This window comes from Fonsecaea nubica (genome assembly GCF_001646965.1).
Source record: "Fonsecaea nubica strain CBS 269.64 chromosome Unknown Scaff123, whole genome shotgun sequence".
NCBI lineage: Eukaryota > Fungi > Ascomycota > Eurotiomycetes > Chaetothyriales > Herpotrichiellaceae > Fonsecaea > Fonsecaea nubica.
The window spans coordinates 47118-66165 of NW_019173796.1; the positions used below are offsets into that span (position 1 = coordinate 47118).

The 19048-nt window shown below is 54.7% G+C and overlaps 8 protein-coding genes across 8 annotated transcripts; 6 read left to right on the forward strand and 2 right to left on the reverse strand.

The window, feature by feature from the left end:
• Positions 1-817: 817 nt before the first annotated feature.
• AYO20_10837 (hypothetical protein) lies at positions 818-2631 on the forward strand (the record flags this gene model as incomplete). Its single annotated transcript, XM_022649093.1, has 3 exons — positions 818-1684; positions 1739-1866; positions 1929-2631. The coding sequence occupies 3 exons, from the start codon at positions 818-820 to the stop codon at positions 2629-2631; spliced, it is 1698 nt and encodes a 565-aa protein (XP_022494938.1).
• A 213-nt stretch (positions 2632-2844) lies between these two features.
• AYO20_10838 (hypothetical protein) lies at positions 2845-3672 on the reverse strand (the record flags this gene model as incomplete). The annotated part of the gene is made up of 2 exons (XM_022649094.1): positions 2845-3557; positions 3609-3672. 2 exons carry the CDS (start codon positions 3670-3672, stop codon positions 2845-2847), a joined length of 777 nt encoding a protein of 258 aa, XP_022494939.1.
• Positions 3673-4031: 359 nt separating this feature from the next.
• On the forward strand, positions 4032-5525 carry AYO20_10839 (hypothetical protein; the record flags this gene model as incomplete). The annotated part of the gene is made up of 1 exon (XM_022649095.1): positions 4032-5525. One exon carries the CDS (start codon positions 4032-4034, stop codon positions 5523-5525), a length of 1494 nt encoding a protein of 497 aa, XP_022494940.1.
• An 811-nt stretch (positions 5526-6336) lies between these two features.
• AYO20_10840 (hypothetical protein) lies at positions 6337-8082 on the forward strand (the record flags this gene model as incomplete). Its single annotated transcript, XM_022649096.1, has 2 exons — positions 6337-6577; positions 6632-8082. The coding sequence occupies 2 exons, from the start codon at positions 6337-6339 to the stop codon at positions 8080-8082; spliced, it is 1692 nt and encodes a 563-aa protein (XP_022494941.1).
• A 4197-nt stretch (positions 8083-12279) lies between these two features.
• Positions 12280-12660, forward strand: AYO20_10841 (hypothetical protein; the record flags this gene model as incomplete). Its single annotated transcript, XM_022649097.1, has 1 exon — positions 12280-12660. One exon carries the CDS (start codon positions 12280-12282, stop codon positions 12658-12660), a length of 381 nt encoding a protein of 126 aa, XP_022494942.1.
• A 1215-nt stretch (positions 12661-13875) lies between these two features.
• AYO20_10842 (hypothetical protein) lies at positions 13876-14616 on the forward strand (the record flags this gene model as incomplete). The annotated part of the gene is made up of 1 exon (XM_022649098.1): positions 13876-14616. The coding sequence occupies one exon, from the start codon at positions 13876-13878 to the stop codon at positions 14614-14616; it is 741 nt and encodes a 246-aa protein (XP_022494943.1).
• Positions 14617-14696: 80 nt separating this feature from the next.
• Positions 14697-16820, reverse strand: AYO20_10843 (hypothetical protein; the record flags this gene model as incomplete). The annotated part of the gene is made up of 1 exon (XM_022649099.1): positions 14697-16820. The coding sequence occupies one exon, from the start codon at positions 16818-16820 to the stop codon at positions 14697-14699; it is 2124 nt and encodes a 707-aa protein (XP_022494944.1).
• A 413-nt stretch (positions 16821-17233) lies between these two features.
• On the forward strand, positions 17234-19012 carry AYO20_10844 (hypothetical protein; the record flags this gene model as incomplete). The annotated part of the gene is made up of 1 exon (XM_022649100.1): positions 17234-19012. One exon carries the CDS (start codon positions 17234-17236, stop codon positions 19010-19012), a length of 1779 nt encoding a protein of 592 aa, XP_022494945.1.
• Positions 19013-19048: the final 36 nt, after the last annotated feature.

A 19048-nucleotide genomic window follows, 5' to 3' on the forward strand; every position in this document is an offset into this window, starting at 1 on the left:
TTTGACTAACAATACGCGTCATCGGCCGCGGTGCCAATGGTTGTGCCAATGGTTGTGCCCTGGAAGAGTGGCAGATGGTGAAGCGCTGTGTAGGTGAGGTTGGCAGGGCAACCATCTTGCTACTCAGTGCCCCGTCTGGGTGCCCGTACCAAGGACTTGGTATTGGTAATTGTTGTCCCGCCGTATGTGTCCTTCACGCCTACGGTGCAGTGAATGCCCATCTAGGTATTCTGCCTGATGGATGTCCTATTACCACAATCGCCTTTCCAGCCCTTTTGGGTTCATCGTCTCGTCACGATTGCTCACATTAGCATTCTCATCTCATCTAGCTCATCCAGCTAGATTTGGCCGCCCCTCCCCGGTCCAGTGCCAGCCCGCAGCCAACGACAAGCTCGTGCATTGGGTGCATGGGCTGGCTAGTCGATGCTTGGGTAATCCACCGCAATCGAACAGGGGCGAAAGAATACTATTAATACGAGATCCCAAGCTCTTCCAGATGCGGAAGCTCTAGTTCCCGAACGAGCTCTGGGTTGAGCTGGTGGCAATCTTTGGAGCCTGATTTCCTGTCCTCTTTAACACCAGGTTTTCTTGCAGCCCACTGAACCTATCCCGTTCGGAGAGATGGCTTTACATACTCCATCATAATACTCGACGAAGTGGACATGCCAATTCAGTCTAAAGACACGGACTCTATCCGAAAACCCTCGACGGCGCCTGGTCCTCGACATGAAGCCTTAGGCTGAAAATTTAGGGGGCTGCAAGATCTTGTCAAGTAAACCACCTCGCATACGCGACACGCAGATGGTCAACGATCAAGATGGTTGAGAGTATCTGTTATACCAATAAGAGCGGTGGCGACATGACCGAAGAATCATCTCCGCGCAACCAACTGCCAATGGACGTTCATTTCATCAGTGTCGACAGACCTGGACGTGTTCCCAGCTGGCAACTCAGTCAGATCACGGCCCATGCGATGCGTAGGAATCATGAACGGCGTCGTGGGTTAGCAGTCTATTCGGCAGGAGTACAAACGCCTCCCAGGGTGGACCGTGTTAGGGGCCATAGGAATCATCTTCTTGAACAGGGATCACGGAATTCAAGACCTATTGCAAAAAACCATCTGAATTCTCAATGTCAATTGCACCTCGAGCAAGCTGTTGCAGCCAATGCGAGCACCAAAACGCCAGCGTCGCAGCGAGACAAGGGTGCCCACCCAGGCATGCTACCCCCTGGATCACTGTGCTTAAACGAACATGGATCTTCCCCAGAGACAATATCCTCAGGTGATGCCCAAGCGGATCCTTGTGGCTGCCGGGAATGTCGAGCTGAATCATTAGCCCTTGCGGCTTGCTCTGCCGACAGCGTTCTCGGTGGTCTGCGTGCCGATCCATTCCTACGATATCCTATTGAGTCTCAGGAGTATTTCCCTGCTGTAATTGACCACTGTAGGGAGATCGTTGCACCAGGCCAGGTCTTTTTCGAGCTCTTTATGACGCACGATGTTCTATTTGAGGCTGTCATCACTTGGGTACTTTGTACCTACCTATCACACACGCCCGAGTTGAAGAAGGCGATGCTGTACCATTATGGAGGCTCTCTGTCAAAGATCAGGGAACGGCTCCTTGTCCCGGGCTCCACTCGAAAGGCTGTAATGGCAGCTATTTCCAATTTGGCCGGGGTTTGCGTATGTAACCATTTACCTGTCTTCAATGTAATACATGCTGAGAGACAGTGAAAGGCTTACTTTGAGGATGATGCATCTTTCAACATGCACCGCAATGCGCTGCGTTATCTGGGTCAGTTCGAACACGACGAGGACTTGCGCAAACGCGATGTTCGTGCTTCGACCAAACGTCCTTCTTGTTTGTGAGTGTGTTTCAAAACCAGCCCTAGGCGATGCTACTACGGAGAGCTGACTAGTAACCCAGTCACGATGCCTTATCGTACGCTCAACCCAGGATGAAGAGCCCAACCATTTTTCCTGAGTACAGCCCCTCTTCCCTGACCACGGGACAGTCAGCTGGGGAGGAGCCGGTATACCCAAAGCTCCCGTTCTCTCCCAGCCTCTCTGCGCGTCTTGCCAGAGTCTGTGAAGGGTTCAGAGAGCTGGCCCTGCGCAGGATTCTTTCCATCCAAGTTATCGAACGGCTGGCCATGGAAAGAGGCCAAATTGTCCGCCTCGCTTCAAGGGCAACCCGAGATCGCGAACGGTCTCAAACTTTTCGTGAAAGGTTGCCCCCAATCGAACGCCTGATCTGGCTGGGCTTCTCGGTGTTTCACTTACAAACGGCAACATACGAACTGGACCGTGAGGAAATGGCCAAGACTTTTCTCGAGTGTTCGCACAAGATGACCCGGGGGTCGCAGATTGAGAACGATTGTCTTCTATGGGGTGGCTGTGTGGTTACAGCAACCAAAGAAATATTGGAAGGATGTCCGCTTGCGCAGGGCGACGCCGTGACCAAAATCCTTCTGTCGAGGTTCAAAATGAGCATCGACGAGATGAATGACGTGGCTCAGAGATTTCTCTGGAATGAGTCTATGAGCTCCTGCCTGGCAGCAGCCCTACGCCACCACTTCATTGTTGTGTCAAAGATCGAAAAGACGGTGAAGTGGCGCACATGGTTATGAAAAACTGCTACCCATGTTGCACGGAGGATGTGGGAGTCACTAACTAAAGTGCGACTATCTATATGAAGCTGCATTTCCTTCAGGGTCTCTGCGAACACAAAAACCGATTCCATTTCCCCGATCGACCTCGGCCAGACCATCCGTTTCCTGTTTCAGCGATTCGCACTGGAAGCCCCCCAGGAGATTGCTTCATCATCATTACTGTTGGCCCTTTTAGGGTTCTTTGACAGCGTTGAGAGCTGACTCCTTGTTGTGGGCATTGGTCTCGGACACGTACGAATCAAGGTACGATGGAAGATCCTTGACCTTATTGGTGGCGCTGGGTATTGGTGTGTCGAAAGTCTCATACACTGGCACCACCCCAGTCCAGACTCTTTCAGTGATATCGGCTCTGTTCTCGTCCTTTGCTTCATCGTGCGGTCCTCCTTGTCGGATCTTCCCGCTGCCAGTTTCGATCTTGACTCTCAGAATGGTGGTCGAGGTCATTTCCACGTTGTCTGGAGGGATTCTGGTGTTATCCCATCGACCGTCGACGACCTTGTTGGTGATCAGTCGCATCGCATACAATTTCTCATCGTCTGTTTCGACCAGCTTTGCATGTCCCTGCAGCACCGCTGATCGGTAGTTGTAACTATGAGAATTTGGGGTCAAGGCCAACACCAAGCCATCGACTTTGGTGGCAGCAATGCAGACAGGCAACCCCTCTGGTGACTCTCGGGCAAGGCGCATGATCCTCGAACTGACATATCCGTGAAGATAACAGTCAAGTGGCTCCTCGATGCTGGATGAGGGATATTCAAATGAACCCATCACCCCGATCATGGGCAAGATTGCGGGAAAGGGTTGGTCGGCACTGGGGGCGAAGGAGACATGGAGAACCGAGGTGGTATTGATGATTGAGTGGATGATTCCCAGATCATATGTTCCTGTCAAGTGTTGGTCTTTGACCTCTTATGCTCAAGGACATGTTCACCTACCTCTGTTGTTATATCGCTTCACAGTATTTTGTGGTTTCTTTGGATACTCGAGATGCCTCACCATGGTCGCGGTTTGATAGGAGTCTCTTTCTATGGCTAGAGGGAAGACAGACACAAGAAGGTCTGGACGTGGCCGCCTCGAGTATTAATGGATCAATATGCGCCCTTCTTAGACTGTTTCTGACAGATCAAGTGAGTCATTGACAAGGTCACTGCCTTGGAACTGCATGTTCGTGCGTATATCAAACGCGGAGGGCGTCATTGGCCGTGGCCCAATTAGGCAATTAGACCCGAGGCAGCATCTCGCTGGTTGGAGAAGAGCGACATAAATGTCAAACTGACAGTTGGACTGAACCATGATGATTTTGTCCACTTTGATCCTCCAACCATCGTGTTATCTCATTGCAGACATTGCTTCAGAGCATGTCGATGCGGAGGACATTATGGCAGACGCTCATCCGTGCCAATAATGTCCTCAATCAAGCCCCTGCCGTTCGTGCAACCACCAGATGCAAGGGATCACGCCCGCGCCAGTATAACACGCTGACAGTCAATGCTGCCGATCTTGCCTTTGGGCAACCTGTCCACGAGACTCATCCGCATCTCCTCCAGCCAGGGGAGCTGACTCCAGGGATAACAGCGCGGGAGTACGCCGACCGGCGCACGCGGCTTGCGGCCAAGCTGCCAGACAAGGCCATTGCCATCATCGCCGCTGCTGATCTCCAATTCCGCTCCGGCAGCGTTTTCTACGAGTTTCACCAAGACCCCGACTTCCTCTACCTGACCGGCTTCAACGAACCTGAAGCTCTCGCCGTCATCGGCAAAGACCCTACGGGTACGGACCACACGTTCTACCTGTTTGTCCGCGAAAAGGACCCCAAAGCGGAGATCTGGGATGGCGCAAGATCGGGCACACAGGCAGCAAAGGACGTCTTCAACGCAGACGAAACGGGTGACATCTCCAGGTTGAAAAAGGTCCTTCCGGACTTGGTGGGTGAAGCGTCTCAGGTCTACACGGACATCACGAGTCCCGATACCAACCGCTCGGCACTCCAGCGGTTTCTGTTTGGTGCATCCCGCAAGGCCACCGAGTTCGCAGAGCTCATTGAGTCGCGGAAAGTCCACCGGCTTCGACCGATCATGAACGACCTACGAGCCTTTAAGAGCGCAGCCGAGATCGAGCTCATGCGAATAGCCGGAAGAGCATCAGGACGGGCCCACACGGATGCCATGAGAAAAGCATGGACGCGCGAGAAACAGCTCGACTCGTATCTCCGCCATCGCTTCATCACGAATGGCTGCGACACGAGCGCATTTGAGCCTGTCGTTGCTGGTGGTAAGAATGCACTTGGCATTCACTACGTCCGCAACGATGATGTTCTGCGGGATGACGAGTTGGTCCTTGTGGACGGTGGTGGGAAGTACGGTGGCTACATCGCCGACATCACGCGGACTTGGCCTGTCGGAGGGAAATTCAGCGACGCACAGCGAGATCTGTACCAAGCAGTGCTCACAGTCCAGAGATCGTTGATCTCGCTTTGCCGAGGTAGTGCGAATATGTCACTGGACAAGTTGCACAACATAGCAGAAGAACACCTCTCCAACGAGCTGCGGCAGATTGGCTTTGACATGTCTTCCAAAGCCATTGAGAGCCTATTCCCGCACCACTTGAGTCATTATATCGGCTTGGACGTACATGACACGGTGGGTTATACGCGGAAAGTGGTGCTACAAGAGGGACACTGTATCACTATTGAGCCCGGAGTCTATGTGCCGGACAACGAGCGGTGGCCAAAGTATTTCCGGAACATGGGGGTACGCATTGAAGACAGTGTCAGTATCCAGGACGACAGCCCATTTGTGCTGACGACCGAGGCTGTCAAGGAGATTGTCGATATTGAAGCCTTGCGAGACTGAGTACAGAGGGTTCTGGGGTATCGCCTCTCCCTATTCTATATTATGTATTGGACATATTGTGTTGAATTGAATAGTTTTCCAAGTCATGATCCCCGCTCTCGTATACATACTGAACGAAAGTAGATACGAAGATACATGTCCTCCCCTCCACGTCTTTTGTGGTGAGTATCCAACCAGCAACCAGCCAATCACCATGTTGTGAGGAAATATCGTGTAAGAGACTCGCTGCTTACGAGCCTTTTTGCTGCGTAGCGATTCGACCCTGACGATTTAATGATTGCACGCACATCGCCGCCACCACCACCCCACCGACCCTCCAAGCCAATCAACTAACAAGAAACACCCCCCAGTAATATTTCTTTTGATCGACAGGAACCTCTTCCCAGGTTATTGATTGCATCAGTTGGATCTAACTACGACACTAATAAATAATATCCATCTCGCCCAATTCTATCGAGGGGTCGAGCGACTTACGACATCTGCGAGGGAGTCTGTGTGTGTTGCACTGATACGGGGTGCGCAGAATAAAGAGCACGGAAAGGAACAATTTTCTTGGGAGGCCGCATTCTATCTATCTCTTTGTCTGTCTGTCTACCCAATTCGGATTTGACCTGGATCATTGAGGGACCGTCTAGCAGCCAGACTAGACACCGAAACGGAGCGCGGGCCAGAGAGACGGATGCGAAGGAATCCCAACAAATCCTGTCCTCGGAATCGCCCTCTGGACAAAATCACTCGCATCGTCATCTGATTGATATCGATCCATCTATCACTCTGCGATTTCACTCGCAATCTCGACAGCACAACAAGAATGGCGCCCACGAGGGACGGGAGCAGCACGACTACAGCTCATGACACCCACGAACCCTCCGAGACGAGTCCTCTGCTCGGCGGCGAGCAGAATGGCATCGCTGTCGACCCGGAGAGCGCGCAGCCCGTGCCCGTGCCAGTGACGGAAGCCGACGAGATCGCGGTGGCCGAGGAGCCCAGTACCAAGAAGCTGGTCGCCATCATGGCAGCGACGTGGATTGGGGTCTTCTTTGCTGCTCTGGGTATGAGGCTGCTTTATTTCCCTCCATCATCAATAACTAACGAAGGACCAACAGATACAACCATCGTCGCGACCCTGACCGCTCCCATCTCATCGAGTTTCAACTCGCTCTCCCTCCTCTCGTGGCTGGCGACAGGCTACCTCATCGCCAACTCGGCGTGCCAGCCACTGTCGGGCAAGCTGACCGACATCTTCTCGCGGCGCTGGGGGTTGATCTTCTCCAACATCTTCTTCGGCGCGGGCACGCTGCTGTGCGGGCTGGCACCCAGCGCCGGGGCCATCATCGCGGGACGCATTGTCGCGGGCGTGGGCGGCGGCGGCCTCACCTGCATCGCCACCTACATCACCAGCGACTTGGTGCCCCTGCGGCGTCGGGGCCTGTGGCAAGGGTACGGCAACCTGGTCTATGGACTGGGCATGGGACTCGGCGGCGTCTTCGGCGGCGTCCTCTCGGACAAGTTGTCGTGGCGCTGGGCGTTTCTGCTGCAGGTGCCCTTCATCGCCGTGTCGACCGTCATGGTGTTTTTCCTGGTCGACATCCCCGTGAACCCGAGCACGCAGCCGGCGCTGTCGCGCATCGACTTCCTCGGCTCGGGCTTCCTGGTCGCCAGCCTGGTACTACTCCTCCTGGGTCTCAACACGGGCGGCAACCAGCTCCCCTGGGGCCACCCGCTGATCGTGGCCAGCCTGGCGCTGTCGGTCGCCACGCTCGCCGGGTTCATGTACCTCGAGTCGCAGCCGCGGTGGGTGCCGGAGCCCGTGCTCCCCGTGGCCCTGATTGTGCGCACGCGCACGGTGCTCTCGGCGTGCCTGGCGAACTGGTTCGGCACCATGGCCGCCTTCCTGGCCATCTACTACGTGCCCCTGTACCTGCAGGTGCGCGGGTTATCGGCCACGGCGGCGGGACTGCGCGTCGTGCCCTTGGCGGCCGCGACGTCGGTCGGCAGCCTGGCGTCGGGGTACCTGATGCGCGCGACGGGTCGGTACTACGCGCAGATGGTCGGGGTGATGGTGACGTTCGTCGTGGGGACGGGGCTGCTGTGCACCTTTCAGCTGGACACGCCGGCGTGGATGACGTTTGTGTTCCCGACGCCGCTGGGCTTCGCGTACGGCGGCATGCTGACCATCACGCTGGTCGGCATGATCAGCTCGGTCGACCACGCCCACCAGGCCGTCATCACCGCGGCGTCGTACGCCTTCCGCTCCACGGGCTCCACCATCGGCATCACCGTCGCCAGCGCCGTCTTCCAGAACATCCTCACCGACCGACTCCACGTCCACTACGGCTCCCTCCCAAACAGTGACACCGTCATCCGCCACATCCGCGACTCCCTCGACGCCATCAACCACCTGCCTCCAGGCTGGGACAGACCCACCGTCCTGGCCATCTACATGGACGCGTTGCGGGGTGCCTTCTTCGCCGGTCTCGGCCTGGCCGTCCTGGCCGCCATCGCTGGGCTGGGCATGAAAGAACACGTCTTGCACAAGAATCTTGCCCGGAAGTGATTCCCCCCCGCCCGCGAGAAAGTGTTGATGAGCCCGCTTCCTACAGAGCCCGCGCGAGACCCGAGTGTCGCGTTGTCAGAAGGCCTGGAGATCCGGTCCAGTTTTCTTCGTTGGTGCATGCATGTATATATATCTCTAGAGGGAAAGAAAAAAAAATATACATATTTGTTGGCAGGTCAAGATGAGACAAAGGCACGGTCAAGGGCACGGGGCAGGGGTACCTAGGTAGTGATAGAGGCTGTGCAAAGGACGTCTTCATTACCATTACTATCATCATCACCCTTGTCCTCATGATCAAAACAAGATCAAAGATTACATTTATGGATATCGTAGAAGTCTACGTACCTACTATGTATCAATCAGTCAATCAGTAAATCACACACACACACACACACACACACACATACACATACACAAACAGGTGCACATGTCCCAACGTATCTAGATACCTAGGTATGTATGCATAGCATGAAACCAATCGATATCAGATGGGCCCTACATACATACAGTGAATGGATACCCAAGGAGAGGGACAGTCTAGCTCTTCCCTTGAACGCTTGGGGACGAGAGTGCTGTGCTGGTTGGTGGTCACTTCACCGGCGTACGTGGCGTACCGTTTGCTTTACTTGGCTTGACGGGATGTTTCTTTCGGTTTCATTGTCTTTGCTTGTGGTGGATGGGATAGGATAGGGTAGGATGGACTCCTGGGAGGGAGAATAGAGGGAGGGAGGGAAGAAGATAATAACCTCTGCTCTGATGATCGAGATACCAGTGGTACTGTGTATATGGGGATGGATAGATAGATAAACATACTCGGGAGAGAGCTATGAATGTATTATAGGCAGTGAGGGTCTTTTGATCGTGCATGGCAATGTAGTCAAGCAAGCAGTCAAGAAGCCCTGCATGGTTTATCTCTCAAATCCATCCATCCATCCACCATCTACCCTTGACCTTCCTGCGTGTCTTTGGCTCTCCCAACATTCAACATTGCCACCAGTAACTTGCCCTTGTTTGTGGCTTGAGCCCAGTCGCACCTTGCACCCAACATGGCAGGCTCACGGGAGGTACCCAGCTGGGTACGAGCGCACAGATGGGGAGAGTTCGAGTTCGAGGGAAAAGAATAATAAGACGGCGGTAGGCCGACGCTGGTCCCTCAAGTACCCAAAACACCCAAGGCATGGCCCGTGGCGTGGAGACACGGCGACGGGGTATATGTCTGGCAGCGAGACATGGGGTTTTTGAGTACCAGGCAACTCTGCATATCTGTCTGCCTCACGTCAGGATCCTTTCATCAATAGAAAATAGGGGTTCAAAATCAACCATATCTCAGTCAACTTTTGATAAAGCGACCCCTGTCCTCGTCCTTGTCGCCAGCTGATAAAGCCATCTCCTACTAAAGCCATCAAAGAGTGAAACAACAGAAGAACAGATGTCTCCTGAGCATTGACATATCTTCACCTCAGAATGTGAGCAGGACGGGCAGTGCAAGACTCTGCGAGAGGGTGTGCCCGTGTCTCCCCTGTTCAAGGATCACCACTTCCCAATTTGGGCGAGTATCCATTTCACCGCAGAGCCGCAGCGTGGCAGAGCACTGTTGCAACAGAGGCGGCGATCGCTCGATCCTTGGGGGAACTGTTCGGCTAGAAGGTTCAGTTCGTCGCTGCTGGAAGAGGGGATGGTGCGGGCCGTAGATGTCGCTCATCTGATGTGGCAGCCACCCGTAGGTCTGAAACAAGAAGGAATCCTAGTTGGGAAGGGTTTGCCTCGTGCAGGAGGATGTCCTTGGAGCGCAACGAGGTGGACCTTTGGGCTGTGCGCTAGCTCTACATCCTGACGGCGGCCGCGGAGAGCTGCAACAACTCGAGGTGAAATGAGGCGGATCTCCAATGGCCAGTAACATGCTTCGGCGCTCGTCCTTGCTGCACATCAGGAGGCCCAGATTCCAGCCGATGCTATGGTAAGCGAGAACTTTGCAGGATCCTCAGCTCGGCACGCCATGCTGGCAGGAAATGCTTCAACAGAGACAGGGTTGATGAGCTCTCAGACCGCTAGGAAGAACGAGGCAAGGGATACGAAACAGTTTGCTGGAGAGGAACTTGCTCACGTGGTCGTAAAGTCGGATAAGAAAAGAGCTGATTAAACAGGTGCTGCCTGGAGGATGACCAGGTTGGGGTGAGCGGGTATTCGCTGGCGGTCGAGCTGAAAGACAAAGGCAGACCCAGACCCATGCGTTCCTCACCACCATCAGGTGTTTGTGTACCAAGTGGGCAGATGAGTGACCTCCTCCACGTCAGTAGCGATACTCAGAGATCGACTTGGGGCCCAACGTGCTAGGTTGGACAACGACCAGCACCAAGCCCAAAGTGGTGAACGGAAAGGATCAGTTCTGGCAACAGTCAGGCAAATAGCCAGGCAAAGCTCCATTCATGCACGGTCCCTTCCTTAATGACGCTCTGAGGTGTTCAGAACTAGAGCGCCGGTGGCTTGTTGAGCGGATCGCATCGCCCCAGAGGCGTTTGCGGAAAGTATAAGTGACAGCTTTGACAGTGACCTCGACCAATATCCTTGAGCCAGCTCAACAATATGCGGGACGTTCTCCGTGTTGGGCGGGCATTGAGGAAAGAATGCAGGGATAGATAAGGTCCATTGCACTACGCCGCTCCATGACCAGGGAACTTGGAGGTCTTCGCTGGCAGGCCGATGTCCTGGGGAATCATGATGCTGAGGAGAAACAGTGATGTAGCATACCGATCGGCAAATCAGGGGCCTCCGAGCTGCAAGTCGTGATGCCTGCTCTGGACAAGTAAATTGATGCTGGAGAAGGGATCCTCTTGCAACCCCTGGTCACCCTGCCATCAGAAGGCGGACAACCTTCCCTTTCTGTGGTGCTCGTGTCAAACGCCCATTAGCCATGCTGTCTCGAGCCATCGCTCTTACATCCCGCAAACGAGTGGGAACAGGGGTGGAGCTAGTTCTCTGGAAAACCAGGCGCAAAGAAATCCGCTCGTGGGGTGCGCCAACGACATTGACACCCCATACACGGGCCAAACGGTACCACGCTGGAGACAGACCGCCGTTGCAAGGCGTAGTGATCAGGGCAAGCAGAGCTCCTGGGGCTCGATCTTCGAAGAGAGACAATGTGGCAAGTCCTTCCGTTGTGTGCGATGTTATGGTTGGGCTATGATGGTGCCGCCGGGCCGGGAAAACAATCCAAAACATCCGGCCTGCCCCCCCTCAAAGCTGTTTGACGGGCATTATAAGACGTGAATTCAAGCCCCTTGGCTGCGATCCGTGAAGCCGTCCAGGCCCTGGCACTGCGGGCCGTGGAATGGCGACCCGCCGTCACCAGAGCTGCTGGCTGTAGTACGGCTCCTTACCGAACAACGACTGCGTTCTTGGTTTTTTCCAGATTCACCCACCTGTTGGCTGCTAGCATGAGCGGGTCCAGACTCCACGACTCAAAATCTGCCACGCCGCATGGCTCTCAGAGCGCAGCAGTGGGAATGAAACAAACTTTGGCTTACCATGCAGAGGTAGACATTTTGATCAAGGCCAAAGGCACTGATGATCCGCCAGCGATGAGGGGGCAGACCGGCTCACATCCACTGAGGGTCTCGTGCATGTCGGAAAATGCAATCGCTCGTCACAGTTGGTTCGCCACCACCGTGTTGACAGTGGAATAGTTGTACCGGCTGCATCTTCTGACCTCAAGCGACCAGATACTTGAAGTCAGTCCGAATTGAAATGGCCTTTGGTACAAGTCACCAGCCCGTCTCACATAGCAAGGATCGGCGGGGAAGGACTGGCTCCAAAGGGCTATAAAGAGACGTCAAGAAGCCTGGTCTGTCGAAAACAAACTCAGCCAACGGTCTTCACCTTCCACAACCAAAGTGAGTCTTGTTTCAAACAAAATCATCCACGTCCACAGCGGGGCCAGGCTTCAACAACATCTGGCCACGGTCACAGGTCACCGTGACCTCGTCCCAGAACGCCCAGCTGACATCAGGAACCAGGAAAAGCCTCTGACGACAACAGTCCGTCTCAATCCCAAGTTCAGTAGGAGGAGCAGTTCACTAGTAAGCCTGATGCCAGCAAAGTACCAGAAGGAGCTGGGCTGACCTGTGTCTGACAAAGGCAGCTTCTCAAGAACTCCATTGGGTCTGATCTCTCATTTTTCAAATATAGCAACCAAGCAAGATGTGTTACTATGCCAGGACCGATTTCGCATGCGGAGACTGGAGATGGGGAAACATGAAACAGCGTTGCCCTCGCCAGCCTCGAATTGGAGAGACTTGCGGCGCTAAACTTGTCGACACCGAAAACCTGTCCAAAACTGACGAAGACTGTAAGAATTGCCAGGAGATGGCCGTCAAGAAGAGACGACTCCAGAAGGAGAAAGACAACCTGGCGCGATGGAGGACCGAGGGCGACAGATTCACAGCCAGCATCGCCAAGGCCGAAGATGAGGTTGCCCGCCTCCAGAAACAGATCGACGAGTTGAATGCGAGACGCCCCTATATTATGTTCAGGGCCAGAGCCAACTGGGGGGTGGAGAACCTTCCACGCAGACCACAATAAGGTGTGTCCGAGCCCGCAGGAATACAACCCAACCGGCGGTTAGCTGGGATGATCAGTCCTTCAGCTGGTTGGCCGACCGTTGCATTTGTTTGAGATGCCACGCTGACCAAAAAGCGAAGAGCTTGTGGCGCAGGAAGCACAATCCGGGCATCAGCCTCCAACGGGAGGGACAATTGGTGAATCGGACAGGTGCTGTGTTGGCTGAAAAGGCCGTGAAAAGGCTGCATTAACGGGAATTCCACATTCAAGTGACGAAAGGGGAGTACTTCGGCTCTACTCGGGAGAGTATAATCGGGCTGTGGCGAGTCAGGAAGATTGCAAAAGCGTCAGGAAACATGTCTCGTGCTTTGGGGGGAGGGGGCGCCGCGGCTTGGGGGATCAGATTGACCGCATGTAGGCAGAAGCTGCGTCGAGGAGCGCTATTCTGAATAATGACCTGCTTGTTTCTCTCTCTTCGATTATCCTGGCAAGTATGGCCGTCACGCAGGAGGGATGGAAGCGTCCTCTGTAGGCGCCGTGCTTGCATACATGTGGAGTTTGGCCCGAACACTCTTTCGAGACGGGAGGAGCTTTCGATTCATGTCTTTTCTGCGGGGGATAGCCTCGACGCACTCTCTGCGAATGTCCTCGTGAGTGTCTTGCTGGAATACAGGGCTTGTAAGCTTCCAAAGAATAGGTACTGATCAGCCTTGCTGGAGGATTGACGTCGAGCACTTGAGCGGTGGACGAACTAATTAGAGCCCCTGATGCGGACAAAGCAGGTGATCAGCCCTGCACACGAGACACCATACCTGAGACGGTTAGTTCGTAAATTTAGATCCGGCGGCTGGAACATCATTATTCCACTGCCGAGGTTGGCCATGTACGTGCCCTGTTACCCCGAATAAAGTTGAACTCCCCCGCACTTCCATCAGGAAAGCCGGCGAGGCTGCGCTGTTGGGGATGATTGCACTCTGATATCGCCGAGGCAAATCGCCGGTCCTCCCGCCGGAGCTCAATGTCGGTAAAGGAAGAAAGGGAAAAAAAACCCAAAGCCGACGATATAGCTTACGGCTCTCGATCCTGGCAAACTTAGAGAAGACCTTCTCCAGAGACAAAGGCGGCCAAAACTCCTCGCCAATCTCTCATTCCCCATCAAGGACGTCTCAGTAAGATAGACCATCTGGCCCTTTTGACGACAACAAGAGAAAAAAAGATCCTACCTCATCATCCAACATGGCGCGTACATTCCCCAACCTCAGCATCGAGTCACCGCCCTCGGCTCCAGGCGTGCACGTCATCACCATGCAGAAACCGCCCGAGAACCGGCTGAACCAGGCGTACGCGCAGACCATCATCGACGCGCTGCGCTACATTGAGAGGGAGCTGATGAAGCCCGACTCGCCGGGCGCCGTCGTCATCTCGTCCTTCTCGGACAAGTTCTGGTGCACGGGCCTGGAGCTGGACGAGTCCGACACCAACATCTACGCCAACGCCGACGGCTTCTACCCTCTGCTGGCCACCCTGGTGGACTACCCGTACCCGACCGTCGCCTTGATCACGGGCCACACCTTTGGCGGTGCGTGCCCGTTCATGCTGTCGTGCGACTACCGCATCATGAACAGCAAGCGCGGCTTCATCAGCATGCCGCCCGTCAACCTGGGCCTGCACTTTGACGGCATCGGCGCCCTGCCGCGGCTCAAGCTCGGTCCCAGGATCGCCCGGAAGATGCTGCTCGAGGCCCACAAGTGGACCGGCGAGGGGGCGCTCAAGGACGGCATCGTCGACGAGATCTGCGAGCCGGACAAGATGAGGGAGAGGGCCGTCGAGTTTGCAAAGACCATCGCCCCCAGGGCCACCATGGGCGTCTACGGCCTGCTGAGGGCTGAACTGTGGGGCGAGGCGCTGGACAAGTTCAAGTCCATTAGCTACGTGCACAGGAAGAGAATCGGCACCGCCGCGAAGGCCAAGATCTAGAGTTTGAGAATTGTATGCATTGTATGCACAAAGTACCAGAATTTTAGGCCTCTCTAAGTCTGCTTCTTTCTTTTTCTTGTCTACAATTTTGACTTGACGGCCCCAAACTGTTCGCGTCCTCCCACCCCCAATGCTAGGGCCTCCAGCCGTCTCCTGGCATTCTCTTCACCCTCGCCCATCACAATTTCCTCAGTTTTCCAGTCCGGGTTGAAGGTCAGCTGGTTCAGGGGATTCTCCTTGTGTGCCTTGTGGTAGAGTCGATTGTATACGTCACCGTCATAACTTCCCAGTGCGCTCTCAAGCAAGTAGTCTGGGATAGACCAAGCATCCACAAGTCGAACAGCGTGAGGCCGCACTTGGGTCATCAGATCTTGGATTGCGGGTGTCACGTGCTGCAACTTCTCGACGGATATCGCCCTGGACAGCAAGAATTCCGAAGCGGATACGTCCAGCGTGAAGAGAGAGAAGAGGCGGAACAAGACCCTCAACACGTTCAAGGTTGCGGCATCAATGGGAGGATTCGGGGTGCTCTCGAACACGGCATTGTAGAAATTCGAGACAAGAAGACTTTCCGAGTGAGCTCGACTGAGTCTGTGCAGGCTGATCATCATGCTCGTCCAGGGCTTCTTCTCAATGACCCTGGCCTGGTAGACTTGATAGGAGAGATATGAAGCCCTGTGCTTGAATGCTTTGACCAGCTCCTGTGGATCTCCAAGGATATCAAAATCATATGACTTTGACTTGTTGGCCACAAAGTCTTGGAATTGGACGTCCACGGTATCCGTCGGCTTCAGTCGAGGATTCTTCGTGACCTCGGTCATCCTCTTGATCAGGTAGGCTGCGGTTTGTTGTGTAATCATCCAGTTATCTCCCTCCACGGTAGGTTTGGAGAGGTATTCATTGTTAAGAGCGATCATGCCGCTCCCACCTCCGAATCCGTGACCTCCCATTGACCGACGGCAGGTCTCGATACCATCGGCTGCCAACGTGGTGCACAAGGATTTCAAGCCAGAAGAGGCTGCGTGCATCTCAGCCAGACGGGAGAAGTCTCCACTCTTCTCGATCTGGTCTCGGGTGCCGTAGTAGAGCTTGTACATTGCTTCGCCAGTGTAATGCAGAGCAAAGGTAGTGGCCAGAAGTGGGAGAATCCGGATTTGGACCGTGGGATAGTTAAGCACGGCCTGTTCAGGAGCGCCTGCGTCCTTTGCATCTCGGTCTGAAAACTGTCGACGGATAGAAAGATAGCGAACCGCAACCGTAACTGCTCTAGCGAGGACGAGCCTTGCCTGCATGATGATCTGAGCACGGATAAAGGTCAAAGACCCGTAGACAAGGGCAGCGTTTTTCGGTTTGATGTATGTCCCGCGCTCTGGATCAACTCCAGAATACTTGGACAGCAGAGCCGAATGAGGGACTCTCAGCTCGTTAAAGAGCATATAGCCGTTGTCCATGGCAGGGTAACCATATTTGGGGCCGATATCACCAATCACAATGCCGTCCAATGGCTTGTTCGTTTTCCTGTCCCGAATCTGAACGATGAACTGGTGTGGACCATAGGATTTGTACTTTCCAGTATTGGGGTCTGGTAGCAACAGCTGTGCAACGACAATAGCATGACTTGCCGTTCGGCCCAAAGCACCATTCCACCATTTGCTAGCTGTGATTGTTGGGCTGTGGATGATGAACTCCTTGGTCTTGGGGTCCCATTTGGCTTGACATTCGATGCCCCTGACATTGCTGCCGTGTCCGAGCTCAGTCTGGCCATAGCAGCCAATGATCTCCCAACTCTCCACTTTCGGCATCCAGTAGGCGTATTGCTCTTCGTTGCATTGCTCTCGAATCGAAGTGATAAACATTGACCCATGCAGGGCGTATGGACCCATCTCATCCGTCAGATAGTCGGCCATGAGATAGTCTTCACGGTCCCAGCCGTGTTTGAGAGTCAATCTCCTAATGGCTTTCGCCCGTGCCAATCCAAGATGGTAGCGGTCTGGGCGCGCCATGTTGAGTTGATTCTTCTTGCAGAAGATGGGGATGGGTTCCAAGATGTCGAGGATCTTCTTCTGCCGATTGAGGAAGTCATTGCGCGAGAGCAGGTGATTTGCGAGTTGGTCTTTATTCACGCTGGACCCAGCTCTCTCTTGGGCCAGGACATCTGGGCCCTGGGGGTCAGCAGGCCGAAGCTTGTCGGTGAAATCAGCCATGGCTGGACTCTCGGATATATCTGGTAGACAGGGACTTGCAACAACGTCCACAGGATGGTTCTTCTGAGGGATGACCAGACCGCGAGGTGTGAGGTCGAGAATGAAGAAGGGACTCGGTGAAGAAATACTTGAAATCTAGGCAAAAGGTCATCAGTATCTCGGAAGTTTGTGGTTCGATCAAGTTCAACGACAACTTCTCCCCTCATCGCAGCCAAACTGCCGAGGCTGCCTGCGCACAATCGCCGCGGATGGCCAACTCGGCGTTTTTTCCCTTTGGAGTGTTGAAACCGCATGCTGAATCTCCCCCCAAGACTGACTTTAAAAAGTGCCGGGGGCCGCGCGAGCAGCTGCCCAAGAGCCGCAAGATGCGGAGGGTGGTGTGACAAAACAGGAGAAACAAAAAATCCAAAGCAATGAAGCAGCAGCAGCAACAACCGCCGCCGCCGCCGCCGCCGCCTTTCGATAGAACCGACTTCGTCCCAAGTCACTCGGCCGACCACATTCTTCCCGCCGACCCCCTTTTCAACCGCCTGCTCACCCTTGCACATCGCCCCAATCCCAGGCCGGCGATACGCGATGTCAATGCAGGGATTGAAAGGACAGCCGCCCAGCTCCTGAGTGACGTCCTCGTCCTTCGCCGGGTGTTGAAGGCTTCCTTGACACACGAAACTGTCCAAGACTTGCAGAATGGACGGGAAGTCTATGTCAGTCTAGTGGCACCCGGGGGTTATGAGTTTGTGGTGGGTGTACTGGCCATCCTGGCCCTGGGTGCTGCCGCCTCGCCCTTCAGCACCGCTCAGCCCGTCAAGGAAGGTTGCTACTATGTCAACAAGGCGAGGTCGGTAGCTCTCGTCACGGCGACGCCAGCTCTACAGCTAGGTGAGGAGGTTGTACGCGAGATCCGCAACACGACAAATCCCGATTTTGCCTGTGTGCCCATCAACGCGATCGAACAAGAGCCTCCTTTTGCACTGGACGATATCAAGATCTCCTCCAACCGATACCTAGATCCCAATGCCCCGGGCGTGGTCATTTTTACCTCTGGCACCACCGGCCCGCCAAAAGGAGGCGTGCTCCGTCGCGCTGCCATGGTGGATGGGTCGATGTGTTTTGCACAGCAGATAGGCCTACAGGAAACTGACGTTCTTCTCCACCTCCTTCCCGTTCACCACGCCACTGGAATCTGGGTGTCATTCTTCCCCTTCATCCAGACGGGCGCTTGCATTGAGTTCAAGTCTGGCAGTTTCGATCCAGAATGGACGTGGAATCGGTGGCGGCAGGGTGGACTGACGCACTTCACGGGTGTACCGACGATATATATGAGAATGATGCGATACTACCAGGAGCGCATTGCAAAACTCCCCCCGAATGAGGCGGCGGGTTACAAAGCCGCCGCCGCGGCGTTCAAAATGTGTTTGTGTGGCACCTCGGCCTTGCCCAAACCGATCAATGACTTCTGGACAAATCTCCTTGGTAGGCGAATTGTGCAGCGGTACGGATCGACCGAGCTGGGGGTCGTCTTCAACATGCCCGCGGACCCCAGCGAGGACATCCCCGACGGCTCCGTGGGAGAACTGACCTATGGCGTGGACGTGAAGCTCTCCGAGGGAGACGAAGGCGAAATCCTCGTCAAGTCCTTCACCATGTTCTCCAAGTACCTGCACGATCCCGAAGCCACTGCAAACGCGCACGACGCCGACGGCTACTTCAAATCCGGCGACGTGGCCCGTCGGGAAGGGAAGTACTACTTCATCGTCGGCCGCGCCTCCGTCGACATCATCAAATCCGGTGGGTACAAGATCTCGGCGTTGGACATTGAGCGAGAACTGATGGCTTTGCCCTACATCGGCGAGGCCATGGTGGTAGGTGTGCCCGACATGGAATTCGGGCAGCGCGTCGGCGCGGTCATATCCCTGCGCAACGACGAGGTCGCCCAGGAATTTTACAGGCAGCATAGTCGAGATCCGGCCAAATTGAGCCTGGACGACCTGCGTGCCGACGTGCGCGATCGTCTCGCCGGGTACAAGCTGCCGACCCTGCTGAGAATCATCGAGGGCGAGCTGCCCAAGAGCGGGACGGGGAAGGTGGTGAAGAAGACTCTCGGACCACAGTACTTCCCGGCCAACTACATTGAAGACAAGGACGTGCAGATCTGGTCGAGGAAAGCCACCGCAAGGGCCTCCAAGTTATGATTTACGTTGTGATCCATACCCTAAAAAGGAAATTAG